Source organism: Scyliorhinus canicula, chromosome 3, assembly GCF_902713615.1.
Source record: "Scyliorhinus canicula chromosome 3, sScyCan1.1, whole genome shotgun sequence".
In the NCBI taxonomy this organism is placed as follows: Eukaryota; Metazoa; Chordata; class Chondrichthyes; order Carcharhiniformes; family Scyliorhinidae; genus Scyliorhinus; species Scyliorhinus canicula.
The window spans coordinates 150,845,519-150,870,932 of record NC_052148.1 but is presented as its reverse complement, the minus strand read 5'-3'; the positions used below and the strand labels follow the sequence as shown (position 1 = coordinate 150,870,932).

General features: G+C 45.3%; 1 protein-coding gene across 3 annotated transcripts in view; it reads right to left on the bottom strand.

Annotated features, from left to right (window-relative positions):
- Nucleotides 1–23,555, bottom strand: part of ppargc1a (peroxisome proliferator-activated receptor gamma, coactivator 1 alpha) — a 214,181-nt gene extending 190,626 nt beyond the window's left edge. For all 3 annotated transcript variants that reach the window (XM_038791483.1, XM_038791484.1, XM_038791485.1), the window contains exons 1-2: nucleotides 23,421–23,555; nucleotides 20,205–20,384 (exon numbers count right to left, since the gene is read on the bottom strand). In XM_038791483.1, the coding sequence (XP_038647411.1) occupies nucleotides 20,205–20,384; nucleotides 23,421–23,468 (228 nt within the window). In that variant the 5' untranslated portion in view covers nucleotides 23,469–23,555. The remainder of the gene's footprint in view (nucleotides 1–20,204; nucleotides 20,385–23,420) is intronic.
- Between the last annotated feature and the right edge of the window lie 1,859 nt (nucleotides 23,556–25,414).

The window sequence follows — 25,414 nt, the reverse complement described above, 5'->3', positions numbered from 1 at the left end:
GCTGAGAGAGGCTCTCAGTCAGGTTCCGTGCCTCGCGGGATTCTCCAAAGTCCCGCGAATCGTCAGAGTCGGAACTCCGCCCCAAATGAGCGTGATGAAACAGCGCTCCGGGAAGTAGGTCGTAAACCTACTTACGACCTACCCATGTGGGATCCACCAGCCTCCTTTGATTCTTCGGCCTCCCCAGGCAGGCTGCAGCTGGGCGCCTATCAGTGCTGATCCGCACAAACATGGGTCATTGGAGACCCCTGGGTAATTAGAGTAAGGGCAAGATGGCTCCCTGTCCCTTCCCCTGTAATGTGGGCACCTTGGCACTGCCCAGTTGGCACCTTGGCACTGCCACACTGACACTGCCAAGATGCCCAGATGGCACTGCCAAGACAGCAGGAGCACTGTCTGCGTGCCAGGGTGACAATGCAATGGTGCCTGAGTGCCAGGATGGCACAGCCAAGGGCCAGGGGCAAGGGGGCCATGCCCATAAAATGAGGCGGGTTTGAAGGGTGGGAGAGTGCAGGGTAGGTAAGTCGGGGCCTCTGGGAGGTTGGAAGGGTGATGGGTGGGGGTCCTGGAAGGGAGGGGATGCTATAAGGGGGCTTGTGGGGCCTGAAGAGGGGATACCCCCAGGGACCCCATAGCGCTGCGTCCTCACTTTGAGGTTGTGAGGCTGGTTTAGCACAGTGGGCTAAACAACTGGCTTGTAATGAAGAACAGGGCAGCAGCGCGGGTGCAATTCCCATACCGGCCTCCCCGAACAGGCGCCGGATTGTGGCAACCAGGGGCTTTTCACAATAACTTCATTGAAGCTTACTTATAACAATTAGCAATTATTATTGTTATTATTAGTGTCCATGTGTGTGGGGGATGACATTGCCCATGGGTGGGGGATGGGGGGGGGGGGGGGGGAGACTTACAAGCTCACTTAGAGATCGGGGCACCTTTTCATAATGGCGGCCTAATCTCTGCGTTCAGCTCCTCAGTGCTGAAAAAAATTCTAGGTGTGGGCAAAACCGGTGCGAAACTCCCCAGGGCCCAAAAACGTCATTGAATAGCGGTGGGGAACTCGCCAGCAGAGCCGGCGGGAAGCTCCCTGAAAAAACCATCACAAATTAACATAGAAATATTTTGGGAGAATCACGCCCAAAGAGAGATTGAAAGACAGAGAGAGCAGCAGCAAGGAGCAGAAACCTAGGATTGTGAGTTGCAGCATAGAAGAGACAAGGTCATAATTAGGGCAACCCGAAGCCTCTGGCTGGAGAAATGGGAAGTATAAGTGGTGCAGGCATACACCAGTTAAAGATCTAGCCAGACTGATTGGACAGCACTCCTGAGTCCGAGAAGCCCCAAGGAGAGGAAGATTCCCTTTGTGTCTGTGAGACAGGATAATCATGCAGTCCACGTGCCTGACTCTCACATAACTCTAAAAAGTTGTTGATCACAGGGAAGGTGTTGCAGATGATTGCAGAAGGAAGTGAAAGTTGTGAACAGGACTAAGTGGCTAAGTATGCAAATAAAGGGAAAGCCTCCTGTATGAGAGTAGCTTGAATGTAGCTGACTTTGGGTTTTCTTCAACATCCTTTGCAGACTGCTTTTATTGGATTCATTCAACCTACTTTAAAGGAGGAAGCAAAATTGCTGAGCACCTAGCTGGACAATATCGCAGACAGCCCTAGGTAAACCCAGGCAACTGTATATTTAATTAAGACTGGTAGATTTTTCGGTCCTTATAGAATTATAGAATTTACAGTGTTAGAAGGAGGCCATTCGGCCCATCGAGTCTGCACCAGCTCTTGGAAAGAGCACCCTACCCAAGATCAACACCTCCACCCTATCCCCATAACCCAGTAACCCCACCCAACACTAAGGGCAATTTTGGACACTAAGGGCAATTTAGCATGGCCAATCCACCTAACCTGCACATCTTTGGACTGTGGGAGGAAACCGGAGCACCCGGAGGAAACCCACGCACACACAGGGAGGATGTGCAGACTCCGCACAGACAGTGACCCAAGCCAGAATCGAACCTGGGACCCTGGAGCTGTGAAGCATTTATGCTATCCACAATACTACCGTGCTGCCCCTTATATTGATGTTAAGCCGCTGCAGTGATGCCACAAAAATACCATCAGCCATAGCTGCCAAGGTTAGACCAGGAGTGACCCTGAACCTTTCCTTGCAGGATCAGACTGCTGGCACACAAAATTGCCTTAAATGGTTGCTACCAGGCAAACATGTAATAAAATAGTGCTGCTGGTCACAAATTAACTGCATATACCTTAAATGAATCTTTTGCTGTTGATGAAGATGCTGATATTGACCAAAGGGGCATACAAGCAAAATGATTGGCATTTGAGACTTCCAGGAGATTCAGAAATCCTGTCGCTGTGAAAAATTGCAGTGACCCGTCATGCTGCTGCAAAATGTCCACGGGGAAGGAGATAACATTGCTTGTTCGACCAGAAAATACATTCATGATTTGCTTAATGTTTCTGTGCATAGCTAACTAGCTAAGCTTAGTCATGTTCCCTGTGGCAGCCTATGTGACATTGTAAGATAAAAATTCTAGGCAGCTATAATCCTATGAGGGCAGCACGGTAGCAAAGAGGTTAGCACAGTTGCTTCACAGATCCAAGGTCCCAGGTTCAATTCCAGGCTTGGGTCACTGTCTGTGCAGAGTCTGCACATTCTCCTCGTTTCCTCCGGGTGCTCCGGTTTCCTCCCACAGTCCAAAGATGTGCAGATTAGGTGGATTGGCCATGCTAATTTGCCCTTAGTGTTCAAAAGGTTTAGGTGGGGTTATTGGGTTAAGGGGAGGGTGTGGGCTTGGGTATGGTGCTCTTTCCAAGGGCCTGTGCAGACTCGATGGGCCGAATGGCCGCCTTCAGCACTGTAAATTCTATGTAAGAACTGCTGTCCGAGTCACGTGATGCATGATGCAGAGATGGGCTTTAAGTTGGGTTGTAGCATATGCCATAATTCAGTGTTGGTTTATGTTGCAAATTCCCTGGGTAACTGGAGCTATGCGCACTTCTGCCTGTATATTCTGGTGTAAGTACACTGGTAAACAGGTACCAGCCACTGCTGTTGCTTTCCCGCAAGTCTGACATTTGTCCATTGTTCTCCATCATATTTTTCCAAGAAGGAAAGATACAGGACAATTACTAACAAGGAAGTTAATGAGTTGTAGTTTGAAATCTGGATGTGAGAGATAATTATCAAATGCACAATAAATTCGCAAAGGCGAATGTTGTCGCTGGCATAAAATCCAAAAAAAATCAAAACCAACTCAGAAATAAGCTATACACCCATATTATGAAGTTGGCTATTGGGTTATGTACATTAATTTCCACATTTGCTCCATGGTAATGGATGGTAAGAACATGATCTGATGGAAATAAGACAGACATGATGGGATGTCAGGCAGAAATGAAGAAAAATGAGACATCTAGTGATATTACATTATTGTTGCCTCACTTGAAGCTGCCTTAACAGTGAGTGACTTGATAATTTAATGACACAGCAGCTTAAAGGGTCATGTGTCGGAAGTGCTGATGTTCTCCCTAGAGCGCGCGCGGGCAGAATGGAAGCATATAAAAGCTGATCAGAGTACTGAATAAACTATAGTTGTCATAAGTCCTTGGTCACCTGTCATTGGGACCCAGCACTTCTACATCAACAAAAACAGTCCGGACAACTGGGCCAAGCTTGAAAGCAAGTGATGCATCCACTGTGGTGCCAGGTTATTCGACAAATCTGAAAAGCTACAAGCATACACCTTACTAAATCTAGTAGACTCTGAGGCCATCAAGCATTTTGAATCTTTTGTCTCCAAGTGGAGAAGGAGAAAGAGGACCCAGCGATACTGTTAAAAAAGTTTGAGAATATTTGCTTGCCAGTGAAGAACATAATACTCGACAGGCACGTGTTCAACATTACAAACCATAGACTTGATGAACTGATAGTCATATACTGCAACATTCAAATTTTAGAAAAAAGGTGCGTTTGGCATCCTTACTGATGGGATCACATTGTTTGTGGAGTCCACAGTGATCTTATCTGCAAGCAGGTGCTTTGAGAGAGATGTGCTCTGCAAACAGACATCAGCATCTGCATGTTAAATGAGCAGTCTGAAAAAAGCAGCAAGGAGCTAAGGTGGAAAACAGAGGTTATCACAGTAAAGGGCATATCCTGCCCTGCCCCAACAATGGTGGCCATCACCCTCAGAACAGAACAGCATGTTCAGCGTTTAGTAAACTGCAATAAATGTGGCACATTTTGCAAAATGCTGCAGATCTAAACCACAGCAACCTTCTTATGGCACTAGCCATATTGCTGCCAGTCATTCCTCCAGTTTGGTGCGCAAGCTAAATGAACTGGAGCTCAGCCCAAACAGCTAAATGAGCGTCGACATTATCACAGAAAAGGGTGAGATCTTTATCACCCTGAACATTGCTTGGAGCAAAGCAAAAGTGTTTGGAGCAACACAAAACTGAAGGTAAAGATTGACACCGGTGCAAAGTGTAATGTAATACCCAGGCAAATGTTGTGGTAACTATACCTGTATACAGCACCAAACCCCTACACCCAGGTGAACCTCATGGCCCATGGGGGAACATAAGGCCACTGTGAGGTCTTCGGGACAGCATCACACTGGGGCTCATCCACCGTGCTCCAAAGGTACACATGCTCTGGAACATCAGACCCCAGAAACGATAGAGGAAAAAGACCTCTTCAACTGCAATGTCATTGGTAAACCACATGGCGCTACGTGACTCAGTGCCAACAACAGTCTGTGCTCCAAAAAGAGTACCATTAGCCATGAAGCAAAATGTAGTCAATGAGCTGTATCGGATGGTGATACTGGGTGTCATAATTCCTATAGATGAGGCCACAGTATGGGCTTCAACAATGGTGACTGTAGTAAAGAAAGATGGCATGGTCAGGATTTGCATCGACCCAGTTTACTTAAACAAGGCACTGCCTCAGACCTCATCATTCTATGAAGACAGTTGAACAGGTGATAGCTGTGAGGCCCTTTGCTACGGATTTTAGCATTCTGGATGTGAAACGCAGGATCTACTCAGACAAGGAGGAAAGCGACAGACGCCTGCAGATTCTGAAAGATGCCCTCATAAGAACAGGATATGGCACTCGACTCATCGATCGATAGCTCCGACGCGCCACAGCATAAAACCACACCGACCTCCTCAGAAGATTAACACGGGACATAACCGACAGAGTATCCTTCGTCGTCCAGTACTTCCTCGGAGTGGATAAACTACGACATCTTCTTCAGAGCCTTCAACACATCATCGATGAAGACCAACATGTCGCCAAGACTATCCTCACACCTCCAGTACTTGCTTTCAAACAACTGCCAAACCTCAAACAGACTATTGTTCGCAGCAAACAACCTAGCCTTCAGGAGAACTGTGACCACGACACCACACAACCCTGCCACGGCAACCTTTGCAAGACATGCTGGATCATCGACATGGATACTACCATCACATGTGAGAACACCACTCACCAGGAACATACTCAGGTGACTTGGCCAACATTGTCTACCTCATATGCTGCAGGAAAGGATGTCCCAAGGTGTGATACAACGGTGAGACCACGCAGTCATTACAATGAATGAACGGACATCGCGCAACAATCGCCAGGCAGGAGTGTACCCTTCCAGTTGGGGAACACTTCAGTAGTCAAGGACATTCAACCTCCAATCTTTGGGTAAGCATTCTCCAAGGCAGCCCTCAAGGCACACAACAACGCAGAATCACTGAGCAGAAACTGGTAGCCAGGTTCCGCACGCATGAGGACAGCCTCAACCAGGACCTCGAGTTCATGTCACATTACATGTAACCTCCACCACACTGCCCTATTTTGCAGAATGCCACTAACTGTCCTGGCTTGAGACAATTCATACCTTGATTTCCTGTGATTAGCCCTCACACTGTACCTGTAAAGACTTGTTTACTTGCAAAGTATTTTTATTCCAATTTTCAACATTTTACATTTTACAAAGAAGAAAAACATATCAAACATATAAAACCCCCTCCCCCCTTAACAGTCGACGGTAACCAATTCTCCAAAATGCAGAATGAACAAACCCCAACTCATGTGGAACCCATCACCCCCTTCGGGCAAATTTCACCTTCTCCAGGGCTAAGAACTCCTATTGGACCCCAGCCACGTTGAGGCACAGGGTGGCAAAGCTAACCTCCACCTCAAAAGGACCCGCCTGCGAGCAATCAGTGAAGTGAAGGCTAAAACATCTGCTCTGCAACTCCGGGTGCAACCCCCAAATGTGGCCTCCAGGATACCAGGCTCCACATCTAGATTCAAAACCGTTGAGATGGTGCAGAAAACTGACCTCCAAAACCTTTCCAACTTCGAGTAGGACCAGAACATATGTACATGATTAGCAGGACCCCATCTACACCCCTCACAGATGCCCACTACCCCCTCAAACAGCCGGCTCATCCTTGACTTCGTCAGGTGCGCCCTGTGCACCACCTTCAGCTGTATCAGCCCCAGTATCGCACATGTGGTTGAGGCATTCACCCTCTGCAGCACCTCGCACCACAATCCCTCCTCCAATGCCACCACCAACTCCTCTTCCCCCTTAGCCTTAATCTTCTCCATGGACACCTTATCCTCCTCCAATATCCTCCCATAAATCACCGAGACGACCCCTCTCTCCAACTCCTCCGTTGACAGCACCTCCTCCAATAACGAAGAAGCAAGCGCTATCGGGGAGGTCAGAAACCACCTGACTCACAAAGTCCCACACTTGCATGTACTGGAAACTATCCTTTCGTGCGAGTCCAAACTTCTCATTCAATTCCTCCAAGCTCACAAACTATCCTCCCAGAAACAGATTCTTCATCTTCCTGATCCCCTCTCCTTCCATCCCCGGAACCTCGCATCCATCCTCTCCGGTTCAAATCCATGATTCACCTTGATCGGCACTACCCTTGACTCCACTCTCAACCTAAAATGCTGCCAGAATGCCTCCAAATCTTCAGCATTATCACCATCATCGGACTCCCGTAAACTTCCCTGGAGCCAACAGGAGCAGCACCGTTGCCAGCGCCCGCAACGCAACCCCCTTCATACACCCACCTCCATCCTTACCCACACGTCTCTGCTTCCCTATTCCAACCCCGTACCTGCTCCGCATTCACTGCCCAGGTATGGAGGGATTTTCTTATAAGAAGAGGTTGAGTAGGTTGGGCCTGTACTCATTGGAGTTTAGAAGAATGAGAGGTGACCTTTTTGAGACATATAGGATTCTCAGAGGGCTTGACAGGTAGATGCTGAGAGAATGTTTCCCCTTATGAGAGAGTCTTGGATAAGAGGATGTAATCTCAGAGTAAGGAGTCACCCATTTAAGACAGAGATGAGGAGGAATTTCTTCTTACGGAGGGTAGTGAATCTGTACAATTCTTTACTGCAGAGTGCTTTAGAGGGCTTTAGAAGCCGGGTCATTAAGTTCAAGGCTGAAATAGACAGATTTTTAATCGGTAACCAAATCATGGATTATGGGGATAAGGCATGAAAGTGGAGTTGAGGATTATTTTATCAGGTTAATAATGACCTCATTGAATGGAGGAGCAGACTTGATGGGCCGAATAGCCTACTTCTGCTCCAAGTCTAAAGGTCTAGTACAGGTCATGGGTTTGGAATATGCTATCGAAAGAGCCTTGCCAAATTTCTGCAGAGCATTCACTGTGCATAGGTGATGGAGGGAATGGATATCACATTTGGTCAAATGCTGCCTCAATGTCACTCTCATCTCACCTCTTGAGTTCTTCAATGTTAAGTCAAGACTTTGTCTCCACAAGGTCCATGCCATGGTCAGTTCCATTAATATTGTCATGGACAGATGTACCTGCAACAGGTAGATTGGCAAGGAGGTGGTCAAGGAGGTTTTTCTCTCATTACCTGCCACAGACCCAGTCTAGCAGCCACGTTCTTTGGGATTCGTGCTGGTAGCTCGGTCAATGAACGGTCAGCCAATCTTGGTGATATACATTGAAGTCCCCCACCCAGAGTACGTTCTGTGCCCTTAACACCCTCAGCGCTTACTCCAAGTGGTGGTCAACATGATGGATTATGGACCAGAGATGATGATGGTGGACTTAGGCCATTATCTGTAAGGTATGATTCGATGAATATGACTATATCAGGATGTTGCTTTACTTGTCTATATGACAGCTTTCCCAATCTTCGCACAAGCCCCAGATCATAGAAGCAAAAAAATAGGAGCAGGAGGAGGCCATTTGGCCCTTTGAGCCGGCTCCACCATTTATTATAACCACGGCTGATCATCCAACTCAATAGTCTAATGCCGCTTTCCCCAATATCCTTTGACCTCCTGAATCCTAAGTGCTATATCTACAGCTTCTTGAAAACATGCAGTATTTTGGCATCAACTACTTCCTGTAGTAATGAATTCCTCAAGTTCACCACTCTCGATGAAGAAATGTCTCCTTATCTCTGTCCTAAATGGTCTACCCCGTATCCTCAGACTGTGACCTCTTGTTCGGGAACATCCTTTCTGCATAAACTCTGTCTAGTCCTTTTAGAATTTTATAGGTTTCTATGAGATTCCCCCCTCATGAACTCCAGTGAATACAATCCTAACCGATTCAATCTCTCCTCACATGTCAGTCCCGCCATCCCAGGAATCAGTCTGGTAAACCTTTGCTGCACTCCCTTTAGAGAAAAAACACCCTTCCTCAGATAAGGAGACCAAAACTGCACAAAATATTCCAGGTGTAACCTCACCAAGGCTCTGCAAAATTGCAGCACCACATTCCTGTTCCTGTACTCGAATCCTCTCGTAATGAAGGCCTGGATATCATTTGTCTTCTTTACCTCCTGCCACTGGTTTCTAAGTGCTCAGTGATAAAAGATCAGTAAGGAGGCGGTGTCAAGGGCTAGGTTTGCTGTTGTCATTTCCACGGCCTGAGTTGATGCCAGGTGATCCGTCCTGTTTCAAACTTTTTGAATGCTTTGTAGCGGTTTGATGCAATTGAGTGGCTTTAAGAGTGAACCACATTGCATAGGCCAGACCAAAATCGCAGACTACCTTCCCTGAAAGGGTACTGGTGAAATAGATGGGATTTTATGGCAATTTAAATTTTATCAGCTGCTGTGGTGGGATTCGAATTTCTGTCCCCAGAGCATAAGGTTGGGCCTGAGGATTACTAGACTGGTAACATTAGCACTGCACCACCACCATCAGGATCGATAGACAATAAATGGTGGTTAGGGAAGGGATCGTTCTCTAAACTTAAATTCACAAACCTATTTTCCTTATTTAATTCCTGGAACATTTCCTTTCAACAGTAAAATTGAGAAAAGAGTTTGAAACTCACTGGGTTAAAAATACATTAATTTCATGTAAGAAGGTAATATAATTTGCACATTATATAGCAATAATAGTTAGTCAAGCTATGTGTAACAAATATAATCTGAAAAATGTTACAACATAAATTACACATACAGCTTTTAAAGCACTTACTGATTTGTTTTGTTTTCAGAATCTTAAAATCTGTAACAGAATTTGGCATTCTATTAAAGAACAGGCTCTGGTATTGTGTTACTGGCCCAAATGAATCATGCTGCAGTGATATTGTGCCGTATGATTCATTTTGCAGTGATATTACATTTTATTTCACAGTATCGAACAGAAAAAGAGTTTATAATAAACATAATTTGGGTCTACATAAAAGTTAAGTTTGAGTATTTCTCTCAAAGTATCAAACCATTTTAAGGTTTCCAATTATCCTGTGACCTATTTGGGACATTAACCATGCAATTGAGATAGCTTTCATTTACTAATTTCCACTGTTCTCAGGCCATATTATTGCACTCTGTGTTCATCCTGATAGAGCTTTGTGCAACTAACCTGAACTGAATATTCAGAATGTCCTAGCTCCTATTTGAAAGAAACAATCTGCTTTGCTAAGATCAAGGATTTACCAGATGTGAAATCCTAGATTTGAGGCATACCATTTTCAAATAGAGTATAATCACGATGTCATTGCATTGTGTAGCTCAGGCCACCTTGCAATTCCAACAGCAGGGTTGTAAAAATCTGCATAACTTAACAAACTTACCATCAAGTCCAACATATAAAAGTTAGTGAGCAACAAAAAATTCCCGCAACAATCTGCTGTTGACCATATAATGTACCTTCCAATGGAGGTTGCAGTTTACACTCACTGACATAGCTAAAGCCGCTCCAAACTTAATAAAATACCTAAACTGAAAACCTCCACTATTAATTTTGTATGCATTAATATTTAAATAAAAAGCTTGAAGGATTTAAAGGTGGCAACATGATATATTATTCAAGTCAGCTGTAGGAAGCATTTAAGCTTTACTGTTGTCAGTCATGCATCCCTTTAACTCTGTTAATGCCTGATAATGGACAACTATTGGGAAGTTATGCTAATTATAGGGCATTTTTATCTGTGTGCATCTAGAAGTTGCATGTTCAGGAGCACTGGAATGCTATAATTAGCCAATTTTCCCTGAAGGCACTGAGTCTTTCTGGCACATGGTCCATGGGTGAAGGCAGTATTTCAGTGCATTGCCAAAGGGGCCAAACTGCATACTTGGGCTTAGGCAGTGAGTATTTTTTGGTGAATTTACCATGGCCTGTTTCACAGACAAGTCTGACCCTTTCCTATTCTGACGTAAATACATATTCATACTTTGCAACAAGGGTCACTAAGAAGCAATGAAGAGTGGAAGCGCAGGTTAAATATTCTTCTTCCTAGCCCAGGGGCACTCGCTCCAATAAAAGCACCTCAAATAGTATAATAGCTGTACACAACTAATTTAACATTGGACAGGAACTGAATTTACAATGTATTTAGATAGTATATCAAGTTGGATGGTAATATTTCCCTTTTGATGATTCTGGAGCTGGACAAACTGAAAATTCATGCAATTGGGTGAATTTTAAAGCAACCACATCAATTGGCTGAAAAGTGGGTGGAGTGAGCCCAGTGTCTGCTCAGTTCAGGTGGTCAGAAGTCTACAACATTTGCATGGTTGAGGCTCATTTGGAATGGCCCCCTTTGGAAGACGTTCTAATTTGAGGAGATAAGAAATCTAACGACTCCACAGCAGAGTCCAGCTGGTTAATGTGGGGAAGGGGCTGAGGAGAATCAGGTTGGGGAGGGGTCAAATTTTGTAAAGTCACAAGGAGCATGAATGCTCAATGTTTCACGACAAAAATTGCTTCAAAAGCTGAAATCTGAAGCTACCCTTTTAGGGATTATTGGTTACACTGCTCTCTGCCACAGGACATGGATTTGCATAACCTAACGAGGCCTGCAACGAGGATTGAAATAATCTGAATGACCTGCCTGGAAGCCTCCACCGGAATGGTAGGTTTTCAGATACGACAGGAACAAGCTGACAGTTTTGTTTAGTTTCAGGTGGCATGGTGTTGGCATGGTGGTATGTGGTTTGCACATTCTCTCCCTGTTTGCGTGGGTCTGACCCCTACAATTGAAAGATATGCAGGTTAGGTGGATTGCTACGATAAATTGCTCCTTAATTCGAAAAAAAGAATTGGGTACTCTAAATTAATGTTTTTTATAAAATTGTTTTGTTTCAACCACATTCCCAACTAACAGGGATGAAACTGGAACATGTGTGACTGAAAATCACCCCTGTATCATTATCCATGTAACGCCCCCCCACGAGGCCCACAGGGATACCCTAATTGATCTTCTCATGGGGCTTGTGGGCGGACTAATGGACGGAGGCCCGCCCAGCTGGAGCTCATAATTATTTTGTATAAAGGCCGGCCTGGACAGGGGCTGACAAGTTGGTAGACCCAAATGAGACTAATACTGCATGTTTATTTACCGCCTTAGGGCGGATTTGTTTGATCGTGAATAAACCAGCATTCACCCGACTACTCGTTCTCCTGGCTATTTTTACTGGCGGCGAGGTAAAAAAACTGTGATTCCGATTCTCAACGTCCCAGCTGCACCGGGAGAATGTCGTGCAGCAATATGTTGGACAGCCTTTTGAAACATGCTGTTTTTTAGGAAGCTAGAGACCTTCGATGCAGGCCTGGAAGATTGGGCCAGTAGGCTGAGCAAATTAGGTGCTTTTTGCAGGCTAACGGTGTCTGTGGAGAGGACCAACAGAAGGTAATCCTCCTGACTGCCTGCAGGACCTCAACCTTCAGCATAATTAAAAGCCTCACGTACCTGGCTACTCTGAATTCAAAAGTTTTTGGCGAATCGGTGGACTTGGCACCGAACCATTAGGACTCAAAACCATCCGTGATTATGTAGCGGTATTGATTCAATACTGCTGTGCAGACTCCAGGGGAGGCAGGTATGAACTTTTTAAATTGATTCCGAGGCTGGCTGAGCATTGTGAGTTTGAGCCATCCCTTTCAGAGATGTTAAAGGTGCGCTGTTGGCGGAGCTTACACTTTCTTTGAAGAAAGCTATTGAACTAGAGAATGCTCAGAAGGGAGTTCAGGAACTCCCAAGGTTCCATGAACTACAGCATCCATAATGTTGGTCATCCCCTGTTGTAATAATGAGCTTGAGTTTGCCAGCCCATTGGAAATGGGCTTGGAGGCAGGATGAGGAAGGCTTGAGGATCCATGTCTCCTCAACACATTCCACTTCCCAAGAACTTTCTCAGAGAAGTATTAGGAACCATGTTTGCTGCCTGCTCCACAGAGTCAGTCTGCCAATTCGGGCAATTAAGGGTAATTTCATGCTGATGCCTGTATTTTGCCAATGTCAGAGCAGAGCCCCCGCCATGAGCAGCAGTTGACAGCTCCATCAAGGTGACCTTGCAGCGGCAGGTTAGGTGGTAATCAGTGCTGGATGCTCCGTATTCCAATGATGGAGCTGCAGAAATGAAAGGCAGAAACTATGTTCTCTAATTGGGTTTACGGCCCCAGTAGCTTGCATTGACCTTAATAGGCTGTGAAGTGGGGAGATAGCCAATTAGGAGGCCATCTTACAGTAGGTTGCACCACTGGGTACACCAAAGACATATCAATTTATCCCTGGATGTTACTGCACTTTCTAGATAATTGAATTGATTGCCCTATTCTAACTTGCTTCCATTTATTGTGATGTTGCATACATGAATATCCTTCTTCTTTGTCATTACAGTAGTGTACGTTTTCTTGCGAGTACAAGCCCGTATCTACCACTGTCCTTTACGAATGTAATGATTATTTTTTCAAACCTTCTCCATCTGCTGCTATCTTAAGTGGTGGGGACCTGCATTGGTTGGGAGTTAAGTTAGAAAGTGGTAGGATCTCATGAATGGGGATCAACTTCGCAGGTCCTGGGATACAGATTTGAGATAAAATGCAATATTATGGGACTATATACTGGGGTGGACTGCAGCAGCAGAAAGGACAATGACGCTTGAACAGTACAGTGGGCATCATCAATTTTCAATACAGTCGGCCTAGTGGTTAGCACAACTGCCTCACGGCGCTGAGGTCCCAGGTTCGATCCCGGCTCTGGGTCACTGTCCGTGTGGAGTTTGCACATTCTCCCCGTGTCTGCGTAGGTTTCGCCCCCACAACCCAAAAATGTGCACAGTAGGTGGATTGGCCATGCTAAATTGCCCCTTAATTGGAAAAAATAATTGGGTAATCTAAATTTAAAAAAAAAAAAATTTTCAATACAGTCCACAACTTCCTCACATCTGGCATCTTTCTAACTTTCATTGAACTATATTTTAATGTTCTAATACTTTTCATAGGTATAATTATCCATACTTGATATGTTTTCTCAGTGTAGTCTTACATAGCTTTAAAATATTGTGCAGCATACATCAGTCGTTATACACCATAATCTATTTGCTGTGGCATGTTTTTTAGAAACATAGAAATTAGCAGCAAGAGTTGGCCATTCAGCCCTTCAAGCCTGCTCCGCCATTCAATATGCTCACGACTGATCCTCTATCTTAATGTCATATTCCTGCTTTCTCCCCGTACGATTTGATGCCATTAAAATCTAAAAAATTATCTATCTCTTTCTTGAATACATTCTGACTTGAGGCGTGATTCTCTGTCGCCTTGTACTTGTGCGAGGGCAACACGAAGGAGAATCTCATGAGAGCCCACTCGTGGGCTTCCAGGCAGCCTCCGGGATTTATCCAAGTCTTGGGCGACGTTGGATTCAGAACTCTGCCCATAAGGGGCAGGACAGAATGACACTCACAGAATTAGGCCATGAACCTACTTAAGGCCTCCCTACCCTTGATACACCGGCCTTCCTTGATTCTCCGGCTTCCCCCGGGAGACTGCAGCTGGGTGCCGATCAGTGCGGGTCCACAAGAACGTGGACCAGGTGGGAACATTCACCTGGGGGGTCTCCCTGGCCATAGGAGGCTTCAGTGTGGTCAGGGTCAGTGCAGGGTGCCCCCTGGCCCTCTCCTGGAATATGAGAACCTTGGAACTGCCCAGCTGGGACCTTGGCACTGCCACCCTGACACTGCCAAGGTGGCACTGCCAAGCTGGCAGGATCACTGCCAGGGTGCCAATACAAGGGTACCCAGTTACCAAGGTGGCGCTGCCAAGGGTCAGGGCCCAAGGGGGGGCCATGCCCATGAAGGAGGGTTGATGCTGAGGTTTGAAGAGTGGGGGTGTGCAGGACAGATAGGTTGAGGCATCCTGGAGGCTGAGGGGGCGATGATGGGTGAGGATCCTGGCAGGAGGCTTGTGGGGGCCTGAAGAAGGGGGCCCATAGTGGGACCCCTCACGGGGGTTGTGGGGCAGTGCCCACATGTGTGGGGGGTCACATTGTTCATGGGTGGAGTTGTTGGCGACCCACAAGCTTACTTAGATATCGGAGCACCCTTTCAAAATGGTGGCCTGATCTCTGGGTTCAGGTCCCCAGTACAACGAGTGCACAAAAAAATTCTAAGGGCAGGATTCTCTGGAAAGATTACTGAGTGTGGTAGTGAGCGGGGACCTCCGCGAGCAGGAACGTCCGCGAGCTTCCCAACGCTCGGCCCAGCGAGGCAGCAACTCTATTCAACGTTAATTGGTCCAATTAATAATGCCCCACGGGCTTCTCACCGCAAATGAAGGCTCGCCAGCCGATCCGCCGGCACCATGCTCGCCAGCCCCCCCCCGCTAACAAGGTTGAGCAGCACTTAAACAGCACTTGCACAGCCAACTTCAGCCAACTCGCAACAATGGTGCCCAGGACACCGGCCCCAAGATTTGGGGATGCAGATTTCGCCAGAATCGTAAATGCTGTGGAGGCCAGGAAGGATGTCCTGTTCCCCCGAGGCTCCCAAAGGGTCAGTCACAGGGCAGCTGTGGGTGCCAGGAGTGTGACCTGAAGGTCTGGCCTCTAGTGCCGGAAAAAGGTCAATGACCTACATCTGGCAGCACGACTGAGTCAACACCAACACCTCCCCACCGGCCCCATCCCCCTCACCCGAGACCTTTCCACCCTATGTGAGCATCCACCCCTTCAACTCTCCCTCCCCCCCCCCCCCCCCCCCCAACCACTGTGAACCGCGTTTGTGGGTAACGACTGACCCATCCCTCCCACTGATCACATGTCCACTCTCCCACAGGTCCACCCGCCAACGCGCTGGCCCATTCCGGGTGGCCACCTCTCCAACCTCCCAGGAGACCACCTTGGAGGGGAGCTCCGAGGAAGACACGATCGAGGTGTCACAGCTGTCATCCCCACCATCCACCAGCACAGATACACGCACGTCGGTGGGAAATGTTAGTGGTCAGGATTTGGGACACGATCAGGTGAGCACCACACAGCTGCTGATGTACATCAGGTGGAGGTAGGAACCCCCAGGCGAGACAGCAGTCGGAGGTCTGCTAGATCCCAGGACCCAGCTGGGTCCCAGCCTGATGTCGAGCCTGTGGAAGAGGTATTCCTGCAGCTGATGGAGACGTTAAGTGTGCGGCCTGGTCATTCAGAAGGCTATATCAGCAACACTCCAGCAGATCCATGGCTGATGGAAGAAGTCCCAGAAGCTACGGGTGCTGAAGCTGTCGCCGGCAATGCGTGGCATTGCGGCCAACACTGCAAGGGTGGCTACAGCATTGGAGAGCTGGCACACAACGTTGGCACCATTAGTGAAGGTGTCCAAGGCGTCACGCAGTCGGTGATGGCCATGGCCGAGGGTCTCGACAGAATGTCTGCCTCGCTGAGCGATATCACCCAGTACCAGGCTGACTTGATCAGGCTCGGTGGGATATGTCCCGCCCCCAGATGGGAATGGCTGAGGCACTGCAGAGCTTGTCCCAGTTGCAGGTGGGCACTGTAGAGAATTTCTAGTCACTGACGAGCATTGCCGAGGGCTTCAACACGATGGTGCAGATCATGGGGAATCGTCGGAGCTGGCAGAGTCAGCCGTAGCCTCTAGGGCTCCTTCCATCAGATGATGCAGGGCAGCCGGGATTCAAACCAGCTGCCCCTCCATCCCATGTCAACCCCCGGGCCCGATAGGCATCGACTGGGAGGAGGGGCCGTTGAGCGAACCTGGACCCATCCCATCGAGTGGGGATGGTGGCAACAGCTCCCCCGAGTTCCATCCCTCTGAAGAGGCCGCATCTCACAGTCAGCACACGGGACAGGGCGGCACAGCTGTGCATGTGCCAGCGACAAGTACGCCGGGGCCCTCCAGCCTCCGAGCCCCCAGTGGATGTCCACCATGGGCATCGAAGGCCCCAAGATGAGATAAGCAGCTGGCTGCCTCCTCCTCTGATGTGCATCCTTGTGACACACCTAGACGTAGCAGTAGAGCTAGGAAGGCCAAGCACATCGAAGATCAGTGAAGGGTCCGAGGCAGGAGGGGAGAGGGTGGGGAGGTTTAATAGGGGTTGAGGGGGGTGAGGAGGGCTGATGGAGTGGCAATTGGGATGGGCGGGGGCAGCATCATCGGGAGAGTAGGGAATTGTATTACGCATTAAACACCCTTGTGCACAACCAGTATGATGCCTCTGTCACTTTCTTCCGCAATGCGGGCTGACCTCCGAACCTCTGGCCTATCTCTTCAGGCATCTCCTCCTCCCCATGGCACCCAACCTCCGGCCATGGACATGTCTCCAGAGCTGTGTCCCATCCCCTGGGTGTTCGGATGTTGGCCGCAGTGTTCAGGCACAGTGTCCATGCATCAAGGTGTGTTGGAATGCTACATGGCCCGCCTTCCCACGGGAATGCACTTTTAAGTTGGGTTGTGTGAAGTGCTCATGTAACAATGATTGCCAATTCCCGATTTGCAAAAGCCTTCAGCCGCACGGCCAGATGCCAAGGCAGTCAGCAGAGGTGGGCCAGAAGGACAGGGGCAAGGGTGGGCCAGAAGGACAGGGGCAAGGGTTACCCCCGGAAAGGGTCACATGATCCAGGTGTTGGCATAGTGGTGCCACGAGTGGTTGTCCCCTGGTTACCTCCCCCAGTGCCTCTCCCTCACCACGCCATGGCAGCACACCCCTGCGGGGGTCATCCACCTGCAGCCAAGGGTCCCTCACCATCTGCTGAGAACAGGGGCAGCAAACCCAGCGCCCCCAGGCTCTTTGCCTGTGAGCAATGATGGCGATTCACCTCCTTGGCTCCTCACAGAAGCCCTTCCACCAGGTTCACGTTTTTCAAAAGGAGAACTATTCGGAACCAGTGTGACCACTTGTTGGGGATGCCGCTGAATGGCAGGAGGCCGTTGGATAAGGGATGGCTCCCATTAATTGTATGGAAATAGGGCTTAGGTGGTGATAATTGGTTTCTCGCCACGCTCCGGTGAGATCTTGATTTTTGCAAAGGGGAGCGGGCTAGTTGCATTGCAAACTGTTTGATGCCTGACGCGGTTCTTGTTTTTTGGCATCTCCCGTTATTCACCAGCCTTGTTTTGTTTGAGCGAGAGCATAATGAGGCCGGTTAAACCGGTGAGAAACTTCTCAGGCTTACAAAAGTATCTAAGTACTGTATCATTGAATAACGGTGGGGAACTCGCCGGCAGAACCGACAGAAGTTCCCTGAAAAACCCGCCACAAACAAACTTCGAAATTCTTTGGGAGGATCACAGCCAAACTTTGCAACAAATATTCATTTGATTTTAATTAATTAATGTTTTTAAATCTGCATACATAGTAAGTGGCTGTGAAAGACAATTCATGTTCCACTTGAGCCAGTGACTATATTCATCATCATCTTTCATGATGACCAGGTCAGCTATAAATCACACTGCTCTCATTCTCATACATTCTCTATCCTTTTTCAAACAATCAATGTCAATTTAATAACATTTGCTGAAAATGCACCTGAATTTTATCCACAGTATTTCAAATTCTAGTTGTTAGAAGAAAAAAATCTCATTTTGAAAGCTTTATTATTCCAAAAGGTTTCTTTTGCAAGTGAATACCCTTTGAATAATTGCTTGGAGTTTGCAGTCAGTGCCTCTAAGAAAGTTACCCACAAAGATCTAACCATTTTTGTGGCATGGATTTCACCTCTCCCAAATTAACTTGTGTCTGACACCATGGCAGGAGCACTCCAGGCATCCAGCAACAGTGACCTCATCAAACATGGTAAACAGCCTGAAGAAATCCTACAGATAGAAAACCAGGAACTAAAATGTACTGATTAATTTTCATATTTTATCATTTTTACAGAAAGCAAAATAAAGATTGGAACAACAGCACATTAAATGCTAAATTAATGTAAACAAATTTTCTTTAAAAAAGGTTATTAAAAATTTATGGGCAGAATTTAATGGCCGCTCCCACAGGTGGGATTTTCCTGTCCCGCCGGTCAATGGTATGCCTCACTTTCTGACCCCACACCGGCTGCGACGGGGCCATAAATCTCTGCACTTTGCAAATTATTTGAAAATATGATATTGCACAAATGTAAAATTAGTTTACCATAACCAGATAGGCTTTAGTATATCGTTCAAAATCCAATTATACTTCATCAACAAGGTATAACAGCCCAGATCTTCCAAGGAGCAGCAATCATCTCAGATTGCCACTCTGCGCAAAATTCTCCCCATCTCAACGCTTTTTGCTGGGTCTTCCAAGCCCAGCTTTGCCAGAAATGCAGAGCACAACAACCCTCTGGGAGTTTCGTCAGTGCTCTGTGGAGTTGGGGGAAAGACAGGACATGCCCCCCCACCCCTTCTCCCTTTTAAAGGCATGAGCTATTGTATGGCAAGTTTAATGTTATTGTCTGGGTGAATGTTAGTGAATGGGTAGGTGGGTGAGGTGGCAGGTGGGTGAGGTAGCAGATGGGAAGGGTGGGTGGGGCAAGTGGGTAGGATGATAGATGGTCAGAAGATGTAGTCAGGTCAGGAGGGATAGTCAGGTCTGGTTGCAGGGGGTAGTCAATGGTCAGGAGAGCAGCGTGGTCAAGAAAGGTAGTCCACTCAGGTCAAGTGGGTGATAAGGGGTCGGAAGGGTAGTTGGGTTGAGAGACAGTCAGTTGATCAAGGAGGTGGTAGTGTTGTTGGAAAGGGTAGCTGGGTCAGGGTATTAGGGAATATAGTCAGGGGTAGACGGGGATGTTGAGGGTAGAGTGAGTTCAGTATGAGTGACTTGAAGGACAGTTGTGCAGTTACCCAGTAGTTAGATTAGATTTTTTCTGCCTACCTTTTCCTGGGTAACTGTCCAGCTAGGTACATCAGAACTATCCAACGTCTCTGACTCTATCTCAGGAGTTGGAGATGTTTGTGGAGGGTCCTGGACAACAGGGAAACTGCCCATTGGAAGTTGAAACTTGCCAGGCAATTCCCACATGCATCAGTTTCCATTGGGTCCTGATGTTAATCTTGGCTCATATATCCAGTCTCTAATGATCTGGTGACAAGAAGATTTGGGTCAACATTTCCAGGGAGGGCGTGAGTTCAACAGTGATGCTGCAACATTAAAGGGGAAGTTCTCATCAGCGATCCCTACAAGGTTTCTGTCCACAGGGAATTCAACAGAGCGTCTTATGGAACAGCAGGGAAATACTGACAATAACTATTAGGTTTCTGCATTGAATTGTGCATGTGTGGATGGCAGAAATTTCTATCAGCTTTACAAGGTAATGACTACAGGAATGTCATTTTCACCATAATTATAACTGCAACGTCTGAGCACTATCTTGCTTAAATCTCAACAGAAAACCTCAGGTTTATGGAATAAAAGTTATGATTGAGTTTTAGTTGCTTACCTCAAAGAGGTCGGATGATTCATTGCCATATTGGTTAGAAATTATTTCTGATTGGTCACTGTACCACTTGAGTCCACCCAGAAAATTTTCTGTGTCCAAATCATTTACATCAAGCTCAGAAAGATCAAGTTCGGGGAGATCTGAATACAGCGGCTGGTCTTCACCAACTAAAGCAGCACACTATAGAGAACAAAACAGAGCATGCTTTAAGATATTTGGCTTTATTAACAAATATTTCATTGTTGGTAGGTTATAATAATAATTTCACTAAAGATTTTCAACACCTTGGTAATGAGGTTTCAACCAATGTTGCTCAGTAGATTACTGTTAAGAAGAATGCAAGAGCAATGCAGGTTAACTCCCCAATTGACTTTCTCTGCTACATTTTCTGGGACTTACAACTGGCAACTGCTTTTCAAACATTCATAATAAAGAGTAGCTTCAAAATATGCTACTGCCTTCAAATTGTTTGCCATCTTGTTGTTTAAAGCTGTTCTATTTTCAGTGCAAAATGGCATTGATAACAGGGAAAATTAAACAAGTAACAGAAAGCCAGGACTGCTAACAAATGGATTGATTGACCTCATATTCTACCAAGGTGCAAAGCAGGTTTTATCGCCACCTGGCTTTGCAGAACATCTCACGACCAATACAGTATTTGGAGTTCAAACAAAAATTTTAGGGGAAAAAAAATCATTTTTTTACTGCAACAATGTCTAAGATATCTGATACAGCTCCATACAATTAAGTGACCCTGAAAATGCTTTGCTGTCTATATACATGGTGCAGTAGGAGGTCAAAGTTAGCCCGGGATTACATTGTCAATATCCAGAAATTCGCCCCAAAGGTCAGTCTCTGATAACTAAATGGTAAAATATCTCAAGCATGTGCTTGATTTTGGCACCTAAGTGAATGTCAGATTGATACCATAAATGGGCTTTTAAATAGCTGCCTAAGATTACAGAGTTACCATGCGGAAAGAACTTTGAGGAAATCTGCAGCTTACCAGCTCGCATATCTCATTGCTAGATTTAGTTGGTTGCACTGAGCAGCTGATTCTGAACCATTTTTTACAACTAAACTTACCTTATATGGCATGATGAGCAAACATTACTGTGCGGCTAGTAAAACAACTGGCAGTTTTACCTTGTTAATCATCTATCAGTACAACTTTTACTCAATCACCACATAATCCTAAATGTCATAAAAACAGATAACCTTGTGTTTCTCAGTTTCCCTTGTTAGATAATTGTCTCACAAACAATTGCTATAAAAGCATATTTCTATATATTGCCCAATAATGTTCAGTGCTGCATTTTGTACATTGTTTTATAGCTTGAAATCACTAGATAGACGCAGCCTCAGAAAAATCATTTGCGCAGAACTTCTCCTGATGTGAAATCATATACGTCTACTCCGTGACATCATGAACAGAGTGTCCTGCCCACAATCCACTGCTTCCCATTCATAAATAATGTCATTGGAACACAACTTTAAGATACCGCAACAAGGGGGAGTTCTACACAAAACTTTTTTCACAAGATATTACTATCCCACACAGGGTACCTCAGGTACAAGATCATGTCCTGTTATAACATTTACTATTATGAGGCAATTACATTAACTTTTAGTTGATCTGTTATTAACTTCACACTGAATATAAAAGGATAGATTTTAAAGTGCAAATCAAACCACTGAACAAGGCATTCTGTCAAATATCACCTTCATCTTTGCCCTCTAATGAATTTCAGTGGTTAATAGAACAATAATTTTCCAGAATAATCTTTAATATCAGTTGTTACTGTAAATGAACATTTAAATAATGCATAAAATCCACAATAATACGTTCTTGCACTTAATTATTTTCCCAATTATTTGCTGTTCCGGGAAAAACAGAATTTATTGGTGAGATTACAAAACATAATTCTGCGCCTCAAAACTTAATTCTTTATTCAGCTCCTGGCTCACTCATAAAACAAATGCATGACTGAAGAAAACAGATTTTGCAAACGCTAAAACACATTCTTTGACAAAACCACTCAGCTGCTTATAAACGAACAAAACCTCAGAGGCATCAAAAGGTCAGCAGATATTCCCAGCCTCCATATAAACTGGAATGCAAGATTTATGTTGTGTGTATGGTTGGTGAGCACACTATATAAAGCATGCAACAATATAAATGTGCTTCATTCACATTCACGAATATGAAGCAACTTACTGCAACATTCTGAAAAATACTGGAATACTAAAAACAAACAAAAACACATGAATGATTACACAGTTTTTTGCTGCAGGAAAGATATATTCTTTCTAGCAATTGTGTCTCAAGATTATCACAAGGTTAGCTGCAATCATCTTGGCATGTGAGCATTTCTGAAGCTTAACATGAACACACAAAACCCCTTACAGAGCAATAAGCTAACTGCAGGCATACCCCAAAGAATAATTGTGAATCTTCCTGCTTTTTCTTCATGAATTGCTCCCATACAGGTGATACAGATTTAAAATATTGGTGACTATTTTTACATTACCGGCAGCCACCTTTCCAAACAAACGTTCTGTAGCATTTGTACTCCTACTGTGAATGGCTCAGATTTAATGCTTAAAAATAGATGTTCTAGAGGAAGACTACGGTGCAAAAAAGATATCAGTTGAGGTTATCAAAATCATAGAAAATACTGAAAAACTAGACTCAAACCTTTGGTTCATACATTATGTTAAGTTATCTCATTTACTCTAACACTTTCGTTTATGGCACAGTGCCAAACAGATTACTAAATGACAGTGAGATTTTAGGTTAAATCTGAACCTTATGACACAAGCTGTTTCATAAATGAGAATTGCAGTAACAAAAAAGTCAGTGTCACCTTTTAACCGCATTGAAAAATCATAGATGTGTGACTGCAAATGAAGGAGACAGATAAGATCCAAGTTAAATGTTCTGTCCTGCTTAACATACTGCAGGGTTGTGCTACACTAAAGTTTTAAGGCGAGTTTTCTTTTTAAAGAGAGGTTCAGTAAAGCTAACCTTTCTCACAGAAGATAATAAAAGCAACTTGCCTGTCTGCCACTGCCTCAATCATTTACTAGTAAAAACAAGTTAAAGACAGTTGAGGTTTAGATGAGTATGCTTTTAAGTAGTATTCTCTATTTATTAAGAGAAGTTCATTCTTCTCATTGCTAATGCAAAGATCACTGAATTATGCTCCAACTCACCTCTGTTTCATTCCACTCAAAGTCTTGAATGCACCTGTCCCACTCCATTCAGCTTGTGGCTTAAAATCTCAATAAATCCACAATCACAAACAGCAGGCACACGTGTGGGGTGCTGGCCCCTTAACAGAAATTGAACTGAAGGCACCTGTCTTACTACTACACTAACACTACTGTTCAGTATCACATGACAAGGTTATTAAAAGTAGCTTGGGCTGTCAGTCAGAGGTACTATTCCATGATAAAATGAATGACGTATAAGAGGGTGGAGCTACAGCTAAGTACAGTCAATCTTTAAACTACTCAACCTTTGAATCTTTAGTCCCATGCTGTCCAATCCTACTTTATGAACTACACCTCCATCAGAATTCTCTCAACTGAAGAAATTAAATGATAAAGGCAATTTTTTTTAATATTGGAAGAAGAGTCATACAGGACATGAGGTAAATACTATTTATGATACCTTAAATTGTTTTCTTGTTTCTGTATGAATTAAAGATCTTTATTGCATTTGCAAGGATCAGAAAATGCACAACTCCAATTCTGAATCACTTTCCCGCACCTTCATTTTCTGACCTATAAGCCAGACACATAATGAACTTCAAAGCTATCGCAATGCTAAGTGCATACATTCATCAAAATGAATAAATGAAATGTTTTCAAATTTTTCATTGTAGTGTTACAACACCTGGGGTAGTACACGGTCATTCCAGTCCCATTTGACCCGGAGACTCCACACAAGCGAATTAACCAATAATTCTTTGACAAATACCCAAAGTCTTTAGCCCTTGGCTGCCCAATAATTACAGTTACCAGGTTTGTAAGTTTAAACACAATTACTGTTTATTTATAACCAGAACTAGAATGAAATATGTGGCCACCTGGTTAACTATTATCGAATTCCTAATTCCCCACTTTAACTTTCCCCACCCACTACACACACACAAGAGAGACAGACACAAATGGGAAGAAAGGGGTAAAAAAAAAAGTAAGTAAAAGAGAAAAAGAGTCGTTGCTTCAGGTGGATGATTCCAGCACTTTGCTCCTTTTCAAACTTTGCTTTCAGTTCGAGGTTTTAATGTAGATTCCTTCAGGACTCTGTAATTTCAGGAACACAGCACTCACAACCTGTCTTGAGAGAAAGAGAGGGTCCTGGTCTTTTGTTTGCAGCCCGTAATGGCTTTCCTGTCGGTTCATTAATTCCAGTTCACTGCAGCTTCAAGAAAACAACACTCACAGCTTTTCTGGAGAGGGAGAGAAAGCAGATCCTTGTTTTTCTGTGCTTAGGACTCAACTGCTCCCTCAGATCTCTGAAAACCATCTCACTGGGATAGGATCCAACCACCACCTGTTACTGGGCAGAGTAGGGTCTTTTAGTCAATTAATTGGCCATCAGCCAATCAATCAAACCGAGTCATACCCCATCTCTCTCTCTCGGCCGAAATGTCTGAAGCTCCTTTTCAAACTAGCAGAGATTAGCAAAGTGTTCTCTCCTGTAACTTCTGAAATCCTCATTCCCTCTGCTGCTCGACTTAAATATATATGCCCATAAATCACCCATGGATCAAAAATTATGATGGTAAAATACAAGGGGAAATAAGGAAATAAATAGGAAGGACCCTTATAAGAATAAGGGGACAAGAATTCATTCTCAGGAAGGCTTTATGAATTGAATTTCTCCTAAGTCTGTGCTTTCTCAAAAACTCGCACACATAGAAAGAACACAACAATATCGGGCACAATCTTTCGGCCTCGTTGCACTCGTGCTCGAGGGTAACAAGGCCATTGAATAGCAGGACAGGCCCAAAACGGGAACCGTGCCAGGCGCCAAACAGTTTGTGATGCAGCTGGCCTGCTCCCATAGGCAAATTTGAAATCTCGCCGTAGTGCGGTGAGAAACCAATTACCAGCCCCATTTCCAAACAACTAATGCGACCCACCCGTCATTCAATGGCCTCCGCAGCAAGAGCTCGTGCTGGCACCAATCAGTACTCCTT